General features: G+C 40.5%; 1 protein-coding gene across 4 annotated transcripts in view; it reads left to right on the top strand.

Moving 5' to 3' along the window:
* Positions 1–19,313, top strand: part of LOC139628139 (C-myc promoter-binding protein-like) — a 71,659-nt gene that overhangs the window by 30,244 nt on the left and 22,102 nt on the right. For 3 of the 4 annotated variants that reach the window (XR_011692700.1, XM_071489523.1, XM_071489524.1), the window contains 13 exons: positions 479–545; positions 773–831; positions 1,106–1,250; positions 1,604–1,779; positions 2,274–2,374; positions 3,268–3,483; positions 7,026–7,171; positions 7,502–7,540; positions 12,572–12,705; positions 13,471–13,603; positions 14,077–14,283; positions 14,491–14,619; positions 18,604–18,745. Coding sequence is in view for 3 of the 4 variants with exons in the window: in XM_071489523.1 (XP_071345624.1) it covers positions 479–545; positions 773–831; positions 1,106–1,250; positions 1,604–1,779; positions 2,274–2,374; positions 3,268–3,483; positions 7,026–7,171; positions 7,502–7,540; positions 12,572–12,705; positions 13,471–13,603; positions 14,077–14,283; positions 14,491–14,619; positions 18,604–18,745 (1,694 nt within the window). In the remaining variant the exon portion in view is untranslated. The remainder of the gene's footprint in view (positions 1–478; positions 546–772; positions 832–1,105; positions 1,251–1,603; positions 1,780–2,273; positions 2,375–3,267; positions 3,484–7,025; positions 7,172–7,501; positions 7,541–12,571; positions 12,706–13,470; positions 13,604–14,076; positions 14,284–14,490; positions 14,620–18,603; positions 18,746–19,313) is intronic. The other variant, XM_071489525.1, reaches the window with a different exon arrangement.

The following is a 19,313-nucleotide window of genomic DNA, read 5'->3' as shown; positions in this document are numbered from 1 at the left end:
TTCTCTGAAAATGCTGCAGCACCTGACAGTTCAGACAGTTAGTAGTTTAAGTTGAGAGCAGTGCAACATTCTTGTACAGGAACTTACGATATGGCGTCACCCCTTACTAAATCCTCTGAGGGACTGACGGCAAAACCTAATGTTTACTTTAGGAAGTTGTAGTTGAAATGTTTGTGTCTGTGCTCTGTAAGCATCTCAGCTTTTTCAGTTTTCCTCGATATTCAGACAAACAAAAGAAAAATTAGTAAGAAGAACACACACCAGCAGCTGTTCTTTCTACCAGCGTTAAGGTTTTTTAAGGCTGGATATTTACTTGACATTCTTCTGGTCAGGTGATGTGTGACAGGAGATTCATGCTTTTTATATTTTACTGCTGCTCATAATTCGTGCCCCTCTGAGAGGGCTGCATTGACGGATTACTCAGCCGCCCACTGCTGTTATTTTCAGCCTCATGTCCCCCAATTCTTCTTCCTCCCAGGCACATCTCTCATTTTATGCACAAAGTTCCCTTCCCCTCCTCTCAGAGGCCTCGCATCCTGGTGCAGGTAAGTTTTGGTCTCAAGAGCTTCCTGTGCTGTTTGTTGCGTGGTGTGCACATAAGAGTTGGGTAACCATCATTTTGCAGATAATAGTGTTGTTTTCTGAAGATGTTGGTGTATTGCCTGTGGGGTGCAGTGGTTTAGATCCTCCATTATAGATGAAAATTCAAATTATTCAGTGCAGATGTGTTTTTGCCCGGTTGGTTTTATCTCACTTTCTAGCTTTTCTGCAGCTTTCCCCTCATGACAGCCTGATGTTGAGCCAGCCGGTGTCGTCTCCGTTACCGCTCAGGTGAGAGCAGCTTTGCAAAAAGTTTTCCTCGTATTTGATGTCACTAATTTTGTGTTTAGATCTAAAGGGAAGATACATTTTGTTTTGCTAATTGACCCAAGGATGCAGCGTATGTGCCAAACAACATGTTTCAGTTATAATAGAGGTTACTGCATCAAGAATATTTCTTAACCTAGATATGTTCAGAGATCCTGTTGCAGTTCCATTTAGAAATATGAGCAATAGAGAACATTATTTATTCAACCTGAATTTTGCTGATTTGTGTTTTGTGTAGCGGTGGTCGATTTTCCACGCTCCTCCAAAACCTCGGACCAGAGAACGCTGTCACCCTGCTGGTGTTTGCTGTCACCGAACATAAGATCCTGGTCCACTCGTTACGACCGGCCGTACTCACCAGCGTCACTGAAGCTCTGGTGTCTGTGAGTTACTGCATTTCACTGTACAGTGTTTTCATTGTTGTACATTTCTCATAATGTCTAATACCATTAGTTGTATGGAATTTCTGTGAGGCACTCATAAATTCATACATTGTGTTGGACTGATGTGCAGATGTGCAGCAGTCTCCAGTTTCACTGATGTCCTCAGAAGATTTGTGTTATATGTTTTTATCCTACACAAAACTATCCACAATATGTTGTTCATGTGTTTACCCTTTGAAATAAGACTAATAAACCAGCAGCGTATCACATATTGTGGTCACGGAAGTTACAACCTAGTTCAAAAGTCACTGTCACAGCCACGTTGTCTTCCTCACCTTCGTCCTTCTCCTCAGATGATCTTCCCGTTCCACTGGCCATGCCCGTATATTCCTCTGTGCCCCCTGGCCTTGGCGGACGTGTTGAGCGCCCCCTGTCCATTTATCGTAGGAGTGGACTCTCGCTACTTTGATCTTTACGACCCCCCTCCAGACGTGAGCTGCGTGGACCTGGACACAAACACCATCTTCCAGTGAGAAAAATCACCCCAAATCCTCCCATAGCTGCGGTTATTTATGAAAGCTATTTTCTTTATATGCTACTTATTGTTTGCCGAACTCTCTGCTCTGTTGACTGAATATTGTGTGAAGGGTTAACTACGGGGCAGTGAGCCACACATATAGTGTTCAGCACTTCCAGCTAAAAGCCCAACAGTGTTTCCTTTGCTGCATATTTTTTCCAGACCACATTACTGCCAGGTCATGAGTTCTAAGTTTAGAGATCAAGTCATGTTCCTGGAGCCTTGGTGGAAATGGTTATTTTTGTAGTGTCAAACTTATTTTAATATGAAGAGAATGTAATCTTCTGGTATGTCAGGTAGGGCCAGCGATGGTTCACATCATTTTTGGCCTCATTACCAGCCAGACAGCATTAGGGTGGTCTGAACTCCCCCAGCCCGACCACTCTCCATGTTGGTTTTGGCCTCTCAGCCTCTCCAGAGCTCAGTGTGTGTCTCTGCTTTTCCAGCAATGAAGATAAGCGAGCCCTCACATGGAAGATCCTGCCAAAGAAAGCCTGTAAAAACCTAATGAATGTGCTGAGCAATCTCTACCAGCAGCTGCTTGATGGTGAGTTCTGAAGTGGTAGAACAAATTATTGTACAGATATGTAAGTTGTTTGATTTTTTTGTATTAATTTTATAGTCTGTCAGTTGTTTTTATTTTGTGTTCAGTTGAATAAAGTGCGTTGAGGCTGAATATCGAGTCAAAATCCAACATGAAGAGAATGAATGTCCTCTCCCAGTCTGATCTGTCTTTGTAAACAATCAGATTTTTTTACCACCTTTTCAGTGTAATCAATAAAAGAAAAAAATGAATAAAATCTATGGCTAATTGAGGTACAGAGAGAGTTTGTTCTGCCTCATTCATCAACTTTAGGTTTGGATTCTGTCGTCTGTACAATTTGTTCTCTATTCAATCCTATCAGCAAATTGAAAGCCAGCAATAATCCCATCATAGCATCATTTCCTAATTTAGCCATCTTCCCTCAGATGTGGTTCCTCATTTTGTTATCGTCAACTGTTCCTGACATTCATGGAGCACGCTCACTGGGAGACCATGAAACCTGCTGCTTGTTGAGCTGTAGGAATTGAATGAATCAATTTTCTGATTCAGTGAAGTTGAAAATCTACCCAGTTACTGCCAGAAGTGCTGAATATTGATATGCCTGCCAGAGGTTTTAACTTGAGACATTTAAGCCTCATGGACCTTAAGAAACTCGGGTATCAACTCAAGTTTATTTAATCTAATTATGTAATCCTAAACCTTGCTTGCCACACGAATACTTGCAGGGCACAGATGTAAGACTTTCAGTCCCAAAACTTTGATCATAATGACGTCCTCAACGTGCAAATGAAGGCACCAGCGTCAGTCTGAAGTGATGATTCACCCTCTATGTTGACGTGAACCTGTAGATTCTAATATGTAGAGACAACTACAAACTTTTTTTGCTCTGTTTTCAGGTCAGTGCAGACCTGATGGGCTGCTGGAGCTGAGCATGAGCGATTCATCTGAGCTGAGCTGTGGGAAGAGCCTCCACACGCTGGAGCTGGAGATCCAGGAAGCCTTCCTCCGCTTCATGGCAGCCATTTTGAAGGGCTACCGTTCGTTTTTACGACCGATCACCCAGGCACCGTCTGAGAAAGCCACGGACGCCAGCTCACTTTTTGACTTACAAGGTATGTGGAATAATCTCACTCTGTCCACTTGTAGCCAAAACACTGTGCAGAGACACAGGAAACAGGGTGAATGGATGAACCCAGCTGTCCTCAAACTCCTCACATGAGAACCAAAACAAGTCCACTATTGACTGCAGTGTCATGAGCCAATTTTTTCTCTCTGAAAGAAATGAATCTGCAGGACGATTCCCACCAAACTGTTTACTGCAGATGGTTTAAGCTTCACCGTTTTAATACCAGTAATCTGACATGTGCAAGACCAGCTGGTCCCCACTGTGGTGGGTGGATGAGATAACTGTTGTGTGTTGTCATTAAAACAGGACCGACACAATCAAAAGGAGCTTGGGCACAGTTTGACAGGTGTTTATTTTACAGTCCTTGCCTGACATTTCTTTTGGAGACAACCTGTTTACACTGATGGTGATGCTGCCGATTTTTAGTGGAAAAAATGGCCCAGTTAGTCCCTCAAGTTCCCAGTAGCACATGAAGTATAATGTCTCAAATGACTCCCACTGCATCCTCAGCTAAAGTCTTTATTGTCAGTTTTTATCTCTAATCAATTTACCAGATCAATAACAGTCTCAGATCAGTTCACAGTCAAGGTTCTTGTGACCCGGAGCTGTGCTGATATTTATTTTAATCATCTGAGATCTGATCTGAGACACAGATTTGAAAGGTAGAGCAGTTAAGTAGAGAAAATCAATAATATTCTCAGTATTGAAGGGCCTGTGATTAGATCCAGTGCGCAGGTTTAAGGACAAAAGGAAAAAGTTTAGTTTGCTCCACTCGTAATTCGTTATTCAGTTTCAGACGAGTCTGTGAAGCCAGTTTGAGTCACAGCTGTACAGTTACAGTGCATGATTAGCGCTAACGAGTCTATGAATATATAAACTGATACTGCGTCATCTGTAGCATCTCCCTCTGTACAGCTGGACACTCAGAAACAGATGGTGTTGTTTAATACATGAGCTTTCATTAGTGTCCATCCCCACCTCCACCTCTGAGTAAATACACACAGAAACTCTACGTGTACGATGGCCAGGGGGGTTTGGGGGAGGTTCACGGCTGTTTGCAGACTCAAGGTGAGTGAGTCAGTCAGTCAGTTAGCGCCGCAGCTGCAAAATGCTCCAGAGGCCTGAGTGTGGCCTCTGGATCGGGAGCCCTCGAACGCTGGTTCACATCACAGCTGGAACTAGTTGTGGTGAAATCATGGCTGCTCCGCCAGAGGATAGCTGGAGCCAAGGTCGTGTCCAGTGTGAGTTACATGATATAGCAGAGAGGAACTGCTGCAGTACATTACATAATGACTTGATGTAACAGCTTGTGCACCATGTGTTGCACCATTTTCAGACCTAATATCTACAACAACAAAAGAATTGCAGAATGTATTAATTTTTGAATATAATCTTCTTTTGTCCTCCTGCACCCTAAAATTTTTTTCCATCATATGATTATAGAAGTTTAAGTCCAACATCTGTGACTTCAACAGTATTATATGCAAATTGAAAATTAATTTCCTTTTCCTGAGAAAATCAAACAATGAAGACAGTCTATGTGTGTCCAAGTGCCTTCTAGTATACATTTGTTACTGTCAGCTACTGATAATTGTCATTATGGATTAATCGATACTGTTCTAAATAATCATCTGGTTGATACAATGTCAGAAAAAAGTTAAAAATCATCACAAATCTGATCAACAGACCAAAACCCAAAGATGTTGAGTTTGTGATCATAAAAGAGAAAATATTCATGTTTGACAAGCTGGAACCAGAAAAATTTGACATTCTTTAAAAATGACTCAAAATGATTAATCAATTATCAAAATTGTTGCTTGTTGCAGCTCTAGTCACAATAAAACTTATATAATACTTTGAGGACCTGTTTTATCTCCAGTGTTTTTTCACCACTAGACAACTAAATAAAAATACAAGTATCTTAATGTGTCTGTTGACATTTTAAACCTTGTCATTAAGTTGTAGATGCCTAAATTTTCACACACACAAGCACTTTGAAGACCTTTTGTCCATATAGGGCTGAACTATAAATTAAAATATTATTGAAATCCCGATATGGCCAGCTGGTATTTATGTATTTATTTATTTTATTTTTTAATGAAAGTAAAATTTGCCACAACAGACCACTATAAATGAGGCATTGTGGTGCTACAGAGATGCCCTGGCCTACAAATCATGTCCTCTAGACACAAGTGAACATGTGTGTTTGGTACAAGCTCCAGCAAAAATCAATTCATCATCACTTTTATATTTTTATCAGTGAAAATAAAATGCAAAAATTACCATTCTCATGGCTCATAACAATAACAATATTGTTCAGCCCTATTTTCAAATTCGACCTGGGCTGTGGAAAAGGCAGTCCATTCAGAAGATAGACAGATAGATAGATAGATAGATAGATAGATAGATAGTGTAGTGTGTACTAGAATGACTAAAGTTAAAACGTGCAAATCAAGTTAAAATTGAACAACAAACAGATGCTAGAGTCCAGCGATTCAGCAGAGGTAGAGGAGTTATAAAGTTTGATAGCTGTTCTGGAGAGATGGTTCTCCACGACAGCTGGGCAAACTCCCTGTGCTGAGGAAGATCAATCAGATATAATCAAAAGCTCCAGTAACTCGTTGTCAGCGCCGGCTCATTATGACCCAGATCTTGTCATTGGCTGATACGAGCTTCATTACAGACAGTTTCTGTGTTTAAAAAAACATGGGTTGCATTCCTTTGGCCTGATGCTTAGAGGAAGGTTACATTATTTACTGGTTATTGACAAGTTTCTCAATCAATCACATGATTATTTGTGATTCTCAGAGCATGAATGTATTCAGTTTACAGTGAAGCAAAGAAAACACTTTGCAAAACACTTTGTATTGGAAACATTTAAGCAGCAACTATAAGAAAAATGTCACTTACTGATTTTTGATTGTCAGATAAGTAGATAAGTCCTGAGTCTATCAATCGATCAGTAAATCACTAGTCAGAACAGTAGGAGTGTCCAGAAGCCTTTTCAGGCTGTGCTTAGGAGGTTTGGTCAGAATCAGTTCACGATCCAGGTTGCAGGCAGCCAGTGTCAGGATTAAAATATTCATTGCTGCAGGAAGTGTTTCTCCGCAGGGCTGGTGTTTGGCTTCCACCTCTGTGCTGTGAGCCAGTGGCCATCCATCCTGCGTTCAGGCTCTCAACAGCAGTGGCTTATTAGTCAGTTAAGTTGCTTTCAGCATCAATCAAGGAAGCTATTCAACATTTTCTTGTGCATCCCAAATTGGCCATTATACTAATAACATTGTGTCGGGTTTTATTATCCAAATCTAGACAAATGGAAGTTACACATACAGTGAGTAGAGCCTTTTATGGGATAATGGATTCTTTAACCACAAAATCACACTCCGTGAATGTGAACCCGTCAGTCACTTGTTAGCTGATGAAAGAAGTTAAATGTAAAATATCTTCAGTTATCTCTGAATCACATGAATCAGGACAGTAAGTTTCAGGCTTTTAAAGTCTGACATAAAAAAACATGTGTGTCCTCAGGGTTCCTGAAGAGCCGCGACCGCTCACACCAGAAGTTCTACTCATTGATGACCAAGACCCAGATGTTCATCCGCTTCATCGAGGAGTGCTCGTTTGTCAGCGACAAAGACGCCAGCCTGGCCTTCTTTGACGACTGTGTGGACAAAGTGAGCTTGTTATTCATACGTCATACTGTTTTTATTTTCGTTTCGATGCAGTGGAATTAAGCTGCTCACAAAAATCTATAAAAAAACATTTAGCTTTTCCACTTCAGCCATTTTCTGTTAATTTTGTGCCCATCTGAGACCCTGAGTCCCTCTTCTTGAGTGATTCTATTTTTCTCAATAGGCTTCTCTTTTTCCACTTATAGTATTAGTACTATAAGTGCATAATACTTAATTAGTAGTTTCCACTTCACCTGTCATCTTCTCTCCTTTCCTTCTCTGATGTCTTGAGTTTTTCTTTCTCTTTCCTCTCCTGCCTCCGTTTGCGAGCAGCTCTACAATTCAGAGCGGAGTGCGGATAAAGGAGGCAAGGTAAGTCTGTTATTACTTTGTCAGTTCTCACCTGCTCTGGGTTCATGCTTTCTGCAGGTAGGGGATTTTTTTTGCTTGGTGCATGGTCCTAGCAAACACCAAAGTTATTTAAGGTCAAAATAGGTTGCACAGGAAACAATATTTGTCTCTCCTGCATTTAGACAACCCTCCACCCCTGCAGCTTTAGTCTGAGCTGTCATGTTAATTTCTCCACCAACTTATCAGCGTTTCATTTAAATTAGTTCCCTCTGATTGTCATTTTTAATTATTATTTGAATAATAACTGTCCACAAAAAAGTTGCAGCGACAGCAATTTGTCCTGAGATAGTGAGCCTACACAGAAAATCCATATTCACAGATTTCTGCAAAAATTTCTGCCTTCAATTTTTCATGAGTCTAGTGAGTAAGGGCTTTTAGCGCTTCAGTGATTTCTGAAGCACTAACAGAGCTTGGAGTTAGATTTTTTTGTGCGTCCCCTGGGCTCATATCCTTCAGTGTGACAGTACCAAGAGCCTCAGAGAGACTGTTAGTGGATCTTCTCTGCTCCATTGGGAGCATTTTCAGTGTTTGACACAGTGTGCTCATGGGGCAGTGTTCCTCTATCAGATGTGTTTGTTGAAGGTTAAATTTTGTGTGTTTGCAGTCTTAAAGTCCACACTGCCACTCGCTTCCCTGGTCACGTCTGTGGGTCACTGCTTTTTGCTGGTGACATTTGTAACAGACTGTCAAATAGACTTGGCTGCCCTTGTGTGTGTGTGTGTGTGTGTGTGTGTGTGTGTGTGTGTCTGTCTGTCTGTCTGTCTGTCTGTCTGTCTGTCTGTCTGTCTGTCTATAATTGAGACATAGTGGATGTGAATCCAGCGGCCTCCTTGTCCCTCTTTGTGTTCCAACTCCACAGGCATTTAAATCTTATGTCTTTCTGCACTGGATTACATTATCTACTAGGAGAGAGGGCACACTGCACCACTCAGCCAACAAAGACATTACACTACACACACACACACAAAAGCAGCACATTCAGACAGATAAGGTTAAAATGTATTGATCCCTGAGGGAAAGTAGTTCACTGCAGCAACAAAACTAATTAAATCCAGGGGAAGACCAAAGAGAAACTAATCATACAAATGAGTTATAATTACATCAATTAAAAGCTGTAAAAATGTTAAAAGTGAAAAATTTAATGTAAACAGCTGTGGGATTCTGTAAGTACATCAAGATCAAAATTTCAAGGGCCAATCAGTAATTTAACATCCGCATTACAGGTTTATTTATTGAGGAGTGAGGATTTTTGTGCTTTCCAGCTGATCATAATTGAAAATAAAGTTCCATTTTACAGCTGTTAACAAGCCTTTAACAGGACCCAAGATCATTACAACCTTTAGTTCTTGTTTATTGTCAGTCTCTCTATTAAATGAGTTGTCACTGAATTTGAAACAGTTGTCAGTATTTGGCTTGTTTACACTTTGGTTGTGGGTTGTACCTTTAAATATTCATTCCCTGATTTTGTTTTAGTTCCCAGTAGCCTCTCTAAAAAAATACATTTCCTCCCACTTCACTCCTGTTTTGATACTTGACACAAAATATTAAAATGCAAACTGGGATTTTTTGGTTTTGGGATCAGGAGCCACTATGTGAGGCCATAACAGAGGAGTGAATATGTCAGGGAGGACTGTGGATAACTGCTAGGTCATTCAGCAGACTGGGTGTCTCTCTGTCTCTGATGACTTCAGTCTCTTGGAAATCTCCCTGTCTGATCCAGATGAACCAAATGTTCTTTCAGAGGCACAGACGATCTCATCTCAGCTGTCTGGGTTTTTTAATGATGTCTGAACTGATTGAAGATCTTGTTACCTCTTCATCATTACAGCTGTCTCAAGTCTCAGTGTAGGTTGTCTCACACTAAAAAACAACAAACACTTCTTCTTTGAATGTCCACAGGTATAAAATAGGGCTGCAGAACTCTGTTAATGCAGATGTTAATGGAATTATTTTGACTCGTTAAACATTCAAATGTTTTTCAAATTATCCTAGTGCTACTCTCATTGGTGTAAATTGTGTTAGAACTACTGTCTATTCATCCACCGTCTACAGTTAATTCAGTCAGATGTCTGAATGATCTCTTCACTCCAACAATAGTGTTTCCCAACAATATGGGATGTATTGCACCACCAGTGTGTTCTAGGTCTGCACAGGTGTCTTTTCTCAGGTGGACATGTCCTGATTAGATATCTGTTTCAGTTCGACTGGCTCCCTCCAGCAGTGTTTCTTAGGGTCTGTCCCACTGCAGTCTCCAGCACATAAGTTCGACAGCAGGGTAGAAAAATGCCGACACATAGTGCACTTCTCCTAAAACCCCTGTCAAGTGATATTTAGAGCTAAATGTGTCCAGCAACTCGCTCACTGAGCAACAGCAGCCCAGTTGTTGGTGGTAGTGCAACTATAAACTGGTTTTAGGACAGACATCATCAGCCGACATGAAGAAGTTTAAGTTAATGACAGATTAAATGTTATTTTTCATGTCCAAACACTAAAAAGTCACAGCAGAAACTCTCTCATGTAATATTAACAATTGTCTATTATCAATCGTTGTTCTTCATGGGGATAATGTTGCATATCTTTTACCGAGAAAAACTTTATGTTCTCAACAATTTCTGACAGAAACTATGAAGATAGTATAATTTCTCTTTTATTTACAGTCGGCCTCTGTGCTTCTAGATAACTGGATTTAATTTCTTCACTAATTAAATTACTGCTCTCGTCTCATGATGGTGTATTTTTTACTATCATCCAAACTGTAATACTGTATGGTTGATCCTTATTTGTTGCAGGAAATCATCTAGAATCACGTCACACAAGTAGACACTTAGTTTAAACCACAAGGATGGATAATGGGCTGGACCCTTACTCTCCCTCCAGGTATCTGAGCCACTGGCACTTTTTTGTACTTTTAGTATTGTGGTTTAATCTGTGCTCAGAGAAACAGCACTTTGACGTGCTATACTAGGCCCAAGTGAAATTATGAAATTTTACTGAGCCCAAAAGGCTTAAGACTTCAGCAAAGAACAGACACTTTAGTTTTCCACACTTTGCTGCTTTGAGTGAGGTTATTATCAAACTTTAATTACTATCAGAATAACCGGACTAAATTATGAACTTTCAGCAAGTGCTTCACTTCTCGTCCATCAGCCATTAATAAAATCATTGCCTGTAGTGCTAAAGCCTGTCATTAAGCACTTCTCAATTTATGAAGCTTCTCTCCATGACCCTTAATTTTTTATGTCCACCATAAAGCTCAGACCTCCTGTTTTAACATTCACTTGGTCTCATCTGTCAGCTCCACCAACGTGGCTGCGGTAAAATATGTGCAGTGACTCCAGATGAAAATGTTGCGTGACATCCATTGCACTAACTGAATTTCATTTAGTCACCTAGATTATTTTATTTTTATTTTTTTCTGGCTCCTTTCAATAAAAATGGGAGCAATTTCCCACCACTGAGCAGCTGTAACCTGTTATCTTCTGGATAAAGGGTTATGGCTGCAGACCTGCTGGTAGAAACTCTGCTTTTCACTAACGCTCCTGCAGAGTTGATTATAGTCTTGTTCCTTCCTTCTGTCAAACACACAGAACTGACTGTAGGGGACTTAAATCACATCAGAGCGTTTATGATAGATTCAGTTCTACTATATAATATAAATTTATACTTAAATCACAGGGACACAATGATGTGTGATCACTGGTTTGATGGTGTTTTATTGTTTAAATTATACTGATTGATAATCCTCGGAATCTATATATCTATATATCACAGATATATATAAAAAATGTAGTTAAAATTTTAAAATTAAAATTTCTAAAATCCACAGACTATATGATGGTGGTGAATACATTAACATGACCACAAGATGATTATTCTCCATTGAAATGGAGCTTTAATAGATTCACTCTACAGCAGTGGATCTCTGCAGCAGAATAAAGTTGCTGCTCAAACACCGACCTGGTTATTATAAAGTCAACACACACACTTCCTGGACAAGTGAACTATTGATCTATCTTTTGATTATATAAATCCTATCTGCTCTGTTTAGATTCTTACAGTTTTTATTGTTTTGACCTCTCTTATATCAGGACTTTGAATATGATTGTGGTTAATCATCAAAGGGACACCTGCTCATTTATCCCACATCCCACATCCAACATGTTGACTACAGGAACTGAGTGTTCACTCGCCGTCTAATATGTCCCAGACCTGGACATGCGCTGTTGTTATTTGCTTCATCTGGGACTGGTCATCATGTTCCTTGGCTTCTTGGTGTATGTATACTGTATGTATAAGAGGCTGCTCTTGTGTCTGGTAGTTGCAGTTTCTGGTAGTTGATAGTTTTCTGACTTGGGAGGAACACAATGTGTAGCTCTCATTTATGGCCTGTTCTTGTCCGGTTTTTTAAAGTTTCAGTTTAATTATTGAAGATGTAATTAGTATCAATTCATTAATTAGGCCCATACTGTATCTACTCTGTTCTGTCATTTAACAGTTTGCTAATTTTTATTGACTTGGCCATTAAAGAAAGTTTCGCTCTGCAGGAGACAAATGGAGAAGGAGGGAGAACTGAATCACACAGACTAGTTTCAGCTTTGTGTGTGTGTGTGTGTGGGACAGAGAGAGAGAGAGAGAGAGAAAAAAAAAACAGAAGAAACTAAAATGGATGCATGTTCACTTGGGAAATCTAGGTCACCTGCTGTCATCCTCCCTCAGACTTTCATTTTGTAGAAATCCTGTTATCAGAGTGACAGCTACAAAACTGTTTGAAAAGTATGCTTCAATAAAAATAGTGGTTTGTTTTTTGTTTTTGTTTTTTTTTTTTTGTTTAAGGTGAGTTGACCTGTGTCAGGCTGAACACTGAAATATTTACTGCAGGGCATAAATTTGAAATGTGTGTTGAACTCCTCACCTACGTCTGTCAGCTGTGATAGATGAAGGGTCATGGCACCGCCTCCCAAACATCTCTGTTCCTGTTTGTGTGTTCTGCAGGTGGACAGTGACAGGCCAGAGGAGTCCAGGCTCATAGAGATTGATGAATCCCAGCGTAGTGAGCACACAGTCTTCATCACACCTCCAGAGCTGCCTCCTCTGCCTGAGGGGGAGGAACATCCACTCTGCTACAGGTAATAAAATGACCCGATCCTAATGTTTGGTGGCGTCCTAACTCTGAGTCGCTGGAACCAAGCTTTTACACCAGAAATGACAAAATGTGCCTGTTGAGCCTAAATTAATGACTCAACAGGCTGCTACTTCAGCTTTGAATGAGAAAACAAGTTTAATAATATTTGAAAGTGAAGATGCACCGCAGCCATCTTCCTTGAGACTCACCAAACACAAGACACGACACCAAACAGCAGGAAGAAAATTGAAAAATCTGAATGATAATGTGAGTTGAAAGTTGGTGAATTCATACTTGGAATAGCTGATGGAGGACCAGCAGGAGTTCAGCTCCCTTACTGGGACCAAAGACGCTGTTGAACTGTGCGGTTCTGAGTAGATGCCGTTTGTTTTCCGCTGTCATGTTTTGTTCTAAATAATTTATACCAAGAGGACTTTCAGAATCACTTAAATTAAGATCCCCCAATAATCCATAATGACCAACAGCTTTCCAGATTTTTTTATCGGCTCTCTTTGTAGATAGTTCCAAACAACCCATATTTATAATCACTGTGACCTTGGAAGGAATCATTTGAAGCCAAATACACCTTTTTTCTGTGCAGACAATGAGTGCTGGTTGATTCCTCATGAGTTTGAATAAACATGTGCATCTGAGAAAAATTTACAGTCCACTTAGTGTCCATTAAGTTAACAAGAAGTGGGGTGTTAAAGTTGTCTGTATAGGAGGACAGGGAGTAAAACTGTATCTGTGTGTGTATGTTCTTCATCAGGTACGATGGTTTCCCAGTCTTAAGTCTTGACCTGTTTGACCCTGTGGAGGGCCTGCGGACCCCCTCCTCCCGCCTCACTGCCAGGCACAGCTGTCCCACCAGCCCCGCCCCCATGTTTAGACGCACCAAGCAGGTCAGCACAACAGCCCCTCACTGCTGTCACACATTCAGTTATTGGTGTGTTTGTCTTGGTACTGAGCCGATGAGCCGAAGGTTATTTTCTGAACTTATCAAACTAGCAGCAAGAAAGTACAAACTCTGGGTAACAATTTACACTATGAAATGATAATAAAGAGAAATTAATGTCAAAATGTCATAATTCAGGATACATTCAGAACTGCTATAAGCAATCCACGCATTTAAAATAGCTAAGGAAAAGAAATTTTATTCCTTTTATAATAGTTGTGAGAAATGCATATTATTCTCTGGGGGGGCAGGAGTTATTAAAAAGAGTTGATTTCCCTCTAGATTTACAGTGATGGCTGCTTTGAAGACTTTGATTTGACTTGTACACTCACGTTACCTCCAAATTAAAGTCCCACATATCCTCAAGGCTGAATTGTGCGTTAAAAACTTCTCCTGCTTTACCCTTCTTTTCACCCACAGGAGATCAAACTGGCCCAGAAGATAGCGAAGAAGTACTCATCCATCCCTCAGCTGTGGTCCAAGTGCCTGCTCCGGCACTGCTACGGTCTGTGGTTCATCTGTCTGCCAGCGTACGTGAAGGTGTGTCACTCCAAGGTGAGGGCGCTTCGCACCGCCTATGATGTCCTCAGGAAGATGCAGGCAAAGAAACTGCAGCCCCCTGACGAGGTAAATTAGCCGTTTTCCAAAAATACCTGCTTCACATTTAATCAACCAGAAACACATTGTTATTTCTGACATTCCAAGTGGTACCTAAATGTTTTCATTTTCATGTTTTCCTAGAGTTTGTACTTTGCTTTTTTTCCTCAGTAACCAAGGTAACTTTTTACAGGTTGCTATCTTCCTGCTAAAACAATCATGAATGTACAAATACAGGTCTGTTACCGGGTGCTGATGCAGCTCTGTGGACAGTATGGTCAGCCTGTCTTGGCAGTCAGGGTGCTCTTTGAGATGAAAAAGGCCGGAGTCCACCCCAATGCCATCACTTACGGCTACTACAACAAGGTACACACCTCCAGTCCTCATGTGTGATGTAAATCTGCCAGTTATAGTTGAGGCTTTTATTTATGTGCACAAATTACAACATCAGCAACAGGACATTATTTCCTTTGGCATCAGGTATTTTTTCTTTTTTTTTTTTTTTTTTACACTTTAACAAAATAGAGATCTTGGGTTAAAGCGCGGGAAATTGGTGCAACTGGCCAATAACTACACACTGCAATAATTTACACTGTCACTAATGAAATATATTAGCACGGGCAGCCTGAATATACTGTCACCCTGAGTGCTGTGCGGTGTTCCTGATTTGGGTATGTTACAGATATTTTGCTGATTCTGCTGCAAGTTTGACTAATGTCTGGACACACCCATGACAGCCAAATGTCCAACAAATCTCTGGGAGGACTGTCCAGTGGGATACTCCCTTCTCTGTCATCTGTGATGGATGAGGACACAGACTGAGTTGGAGCAATAAAATACAATAAAAGTCTGGAGAATTGGCTGCTGTACAAATCAAACTGTCGTCATTCTCGTGTTATAGTGACATATAAGGAAGTAACAGAAACTCACAGTTGAGTACAATAGACATTATGTCACTGTAGCTGTCTATATTAATATTAAGATGCAGAAAAGAGATAATATCGTGCAATAGTATTGTTACGTTATTAATTACATAAATGCCTTTGATAAGTATGGCTCAGGAAACTGTTTGATATATTATAGAAGAGACAGATCGCAGCCTGGATGCTGATTGTTTATTCATAATTCACAAAGCTGCATAAATAAATCCACCCAAATTATTACACCACTGTGCGTGGTTGCTTCATCGCTGAAATTCACTCCTCATGAGGCAGAGACACTAAATCGCAGTGATGCCTCTGTGGACCTCAGCTTTCAGATGAAAAGAAACATTGGTGACATTTGCAGTTTCCCCTCAAGGTTGCACGCCATCGTGTGATGATCACACCCAGGTGTCAAGATGAGTCGTGGCTCTGTTATCAGCGCAACCTGTCCCTGATCTGGCAACCCAGGGAACATAAAAGTAAATTGGGTGATGGGGGAGCAGGCTGTCAGAGGACAAGGCCGCAGTAAATGTTGCTCCAATGTGTTTTTAATGCCTCAGAGGATCTTATTTCATCTTAAAACAGAAGACTTGGAGGCCAAAAGTGGCTGATTCCTCCACAGACCCACACAGTGTTCACTGCAGCTGTTGCACTGCACGGTTGCAGGTGTTTCTTTTACCTTTTCATGCTTGTTTAGGTGTTTGAAGTGCAGGGATGGGAAGGAGGAGGGAAGACATTTTGTGTGTGTGTGTGTGTGTGTGTGTGTACATACTTATCTGTTCCTTCTCACATTCAATCCAAGTTAAATTCAGATGGCCTTCAGTTGCACACAAAATAGGACTGAACATTTTTAGCTTAAATTAAAAGTGAGCAGCAGCTCCAGAAAACGAACCTGAAACTGAACTGAAAAGAAGATTCCTTCTGACACTGCATAGATCATCAAACTTTTTTTGGAAAGTGAAGCTAAAATAACCTTGACGTTCCCCAGTAAAGGGATCTTTGTGCCAAAGTCATCACTGTTCTACCTGTTCCTGTAGAACAGTGCTCCAGATGAAACATTATGTAACAGCATTATTAAATTCACTTCACTCCATATCCTTGAGAAAAGTTAAAAAAGAGCAAGAAAAGACAAAGAAAAGTAACATCTACTCAACATAAAAGGTGAACAAGAGACACTACAAGAGAAAACAAAGCTGCTGGAGACACCAACCAAATGTCAGGTTATTATATGCAATTTGTTAAAAAAACAAGACATAGTTAATCATTTCCACATTTGTGGAATTTCTGGGATATTGTTGATATTCACAATTTATTTCACAGTTTTTAGACCAATTTTTTGCATTAGATTTTAGTAACAACAGTGTGAATCCAGACGGTTCAATCCAACAATAAAAAACCAATAAGTAGCAACATCATGAAGTCAAGAGAGACTAAGCTTGGTCAGGGAAAGTCCTGAGTTTTCACATCACAGCAGGAAACTGTTTTCACCCACACTTGGTTTTAGCCTCAGTGGTTTAGACTTAAAATCAACGCTGTGCTGTGGATAACAAACCACAGGAACCGTTCTCCACCATCAGTGGCCAGTTATACACATTTTTATATCAGTATTCTGCACAACAGGAGGCTACTGTGAGCTTCACGGTGAGATGAATATATTTGTTGAGCAAGATAACAGCCTTGATATGAATATAAGGCCTCGACCAGTCTTGTAATCTAAATGTTATCTTACCATGAAAACTGGAAATAGGGAAACAGTCTGGCTCTGTCAAAAGGTTAAATAATCCACCAAGAAACACCTGAAAAGCTCTTTAATTAACAGTTTTTATCTCTTTGTTTACTCCATCCAAGAACTGAAGTGTAAAACTCACTCACTGTTTCCTTGCTGGGAGCAGGGGCTAAATATGAAGCTAGAACCAGTAGGCGATGAGTTAGCTTAGCATGGGGAAGCCGCCAGCCTGGCTCTATCAAACGAAATACTCCTTGTGAAATCACTTCTCTTTTTTTTTCATCTCAGTTTTTCATGGATTAAACAAAGGACACAGAAGATGTCAATTAGTGAGCCTTAGAGGTGGTGCTGATTTTTTTTTTTTTTTTTTTTACCTTTTGACAGAGCCAGATTAGCTGTTTCTCTTCTTTATGTGAGCTAAACTTACTGTCTCCTGGTGGTATGTTTGTGTTTGATGAACAGGCATGAATGTAGTTCTCATCTAACTCTTGACAAGAAACATTTAATCTATAGCATTTAAAAAAATGTTGAATTATTATTCTAAAAACACTGAATATCAGCTCAAGATAAGCTGTCAGAACTCCACTGATTTAGCATTGACTCACCACTGTTGGACTCAGGAGGGACAGAAAAAAAAAGAATCTCATTCTTATTTCATACAATCTCCTTCCATGATTACCTACAATGCAACACAAACGTTGACAGTTATGTGTTATGCAAGTAGCTGCTAATGTGGCCCTGAGCCACTAGCTTTAAGCACAGATGAAGAACTACAGAGGTCAGGTAAGCAACTTCTCTCTAAATCCAGACCTTCATTTTTTAAATTTTTTTTTATTTTCAGACTTATAGTCTTCAGCCACAACTGACTCAAATGATGTCACTTGAGGTCATTTATCAGATATAGTGCAGCTTCCTCTGGAGTTCCCCTTTAAAAACAGCACATGTAGTCTGTCACTGTGAGATCTGTGGGATCTCACACAGCGACACCCTAAAAGTCGAGCTGTAACAAAAGGTTTTGTTCCTCTGGTAAATGCAGTGGGTCTGTGTCCAGATCAGTGTGCTTCAGTTGTCTTAACAGAATCACCGACAGCATCTCCAGGAGGGCAGGGCTCATTGCACCTGACCCAGATCCTCAGAGCCTCAACGCAGGAGCAGCCAGTGTTAATAAACCCGGCTCTGTTCAGCAGCATACCAATCGTGTTTCTCTCAGGGGCCTTCTGAAGTGTATTTTTGGAGCAGACAGGGACTGTTGAACGTGACTTGGCCACCAACAGCTGCTGTGCCTTTCCTATTCTTTTTCTGATGCTAAGTGTGACTGTGGGTCTAATACCACTGCAGTTATTGCCTTTGATGAAAAATTCATTCAAGATGGTTTTATATTGAACAGGGATTGGTTCAGTTTTAGTTCACTCACTTGAGTTGGAGCAGCAGTTCACACAATATTCAGAGGTTTTGTGTTCAGTGATTTAGTTTATAGATGAGTATAGAAGCATTTCATGGTCTGAAATAGAAAAAAACACTCATATACTTAATCATTTGAATTAAAAATTAACCGACTCCGACGCTGCTACAAGAAAGTGACTTTTCAAAGTAATTTTGCAGCCTCGTTTTTCCTTCAGTCATCTTATCTTGGTCTCCTCTCTCTTTCTGATATTCCTCCTCCTTCTTCATTTCTTCACCTCTTTTCCTCTTTGCATCCAGGCGGTGTTGGAGAGCACGTGGCCCTCCAGCACCAGAGGAGGATACTTCCTGTGGATGAAGCTGAGAAATGTCATTCTGGGCGTGGCGCAGTTCAAACGGGCTCTACGACGGCACGCCCCCCACACCCAGAGCCCATTGTCAGGTAACGGAGATCAATAACACTCTGCATGTCTGAGAAAAGGAAAGCCGTTATTGGCTGCGTTGTTAGTTCAGAGAATCTGGTGCACAGACTTGGGAAGATCCTGAGAACAAAATTTCAAATTAGTGCAGACAGTTAATCTTTTGGTGATCCAAACCAGAGTTAAAGAAGTCCGACTTAAAGAAACCTAAAGTCCAACTTAAATTTAATTGCATTTTGCTTCACCAAAAATATCTGCTCTGTAAATCACTTGCTCTGCATCCTTCTCTAGGAAAAAAATCAGAGGTGATTAAGGAGAATTTTACATATCGCATTAATTTGATGGAGTGCTGTTAGGTATCCATTTAGTGGATGGATGCCGTATTTGGATACAGCTGATCAAATGTTGCATAAAGCCATAATGTCAGTGCTGTATCACAGGCAGAGCAGACGGTCACACTGTGCCAGACAGCAGCAACACGAACACGTCTTGTCCTGAACCGTAGCTTGTTGAACGAGCCGCTGCACAAGCATTCAGCAGGGAAAAGTGCAGGCCAGAAGCTAATTAGCTGCTCAGCTGCAGCACATTAAA

This window comes from Trachinotus anak, unplaced genomic scaffold, assembly GCF_046630095.1.
Source record: "Trachinotus anak isolate AG129_WGS33_773 ecotype Australia unplaced genomic scaffold, CSIRO_AGI_Tana_v1 ptg000011l, whole genome shotgun sequence".
Taxonomy (NCBI): Eukaryota; Metazoa; Chordata; class Actinopteri; order Carangiformes; family Carangidae; genus Trachinotus; species Trachinotus anak.
The sequence above is the reverse complement of the archived record's forward strand: the minus strand, read 5'-3'. Positions and strand labels throughout refer to the sequence as shown.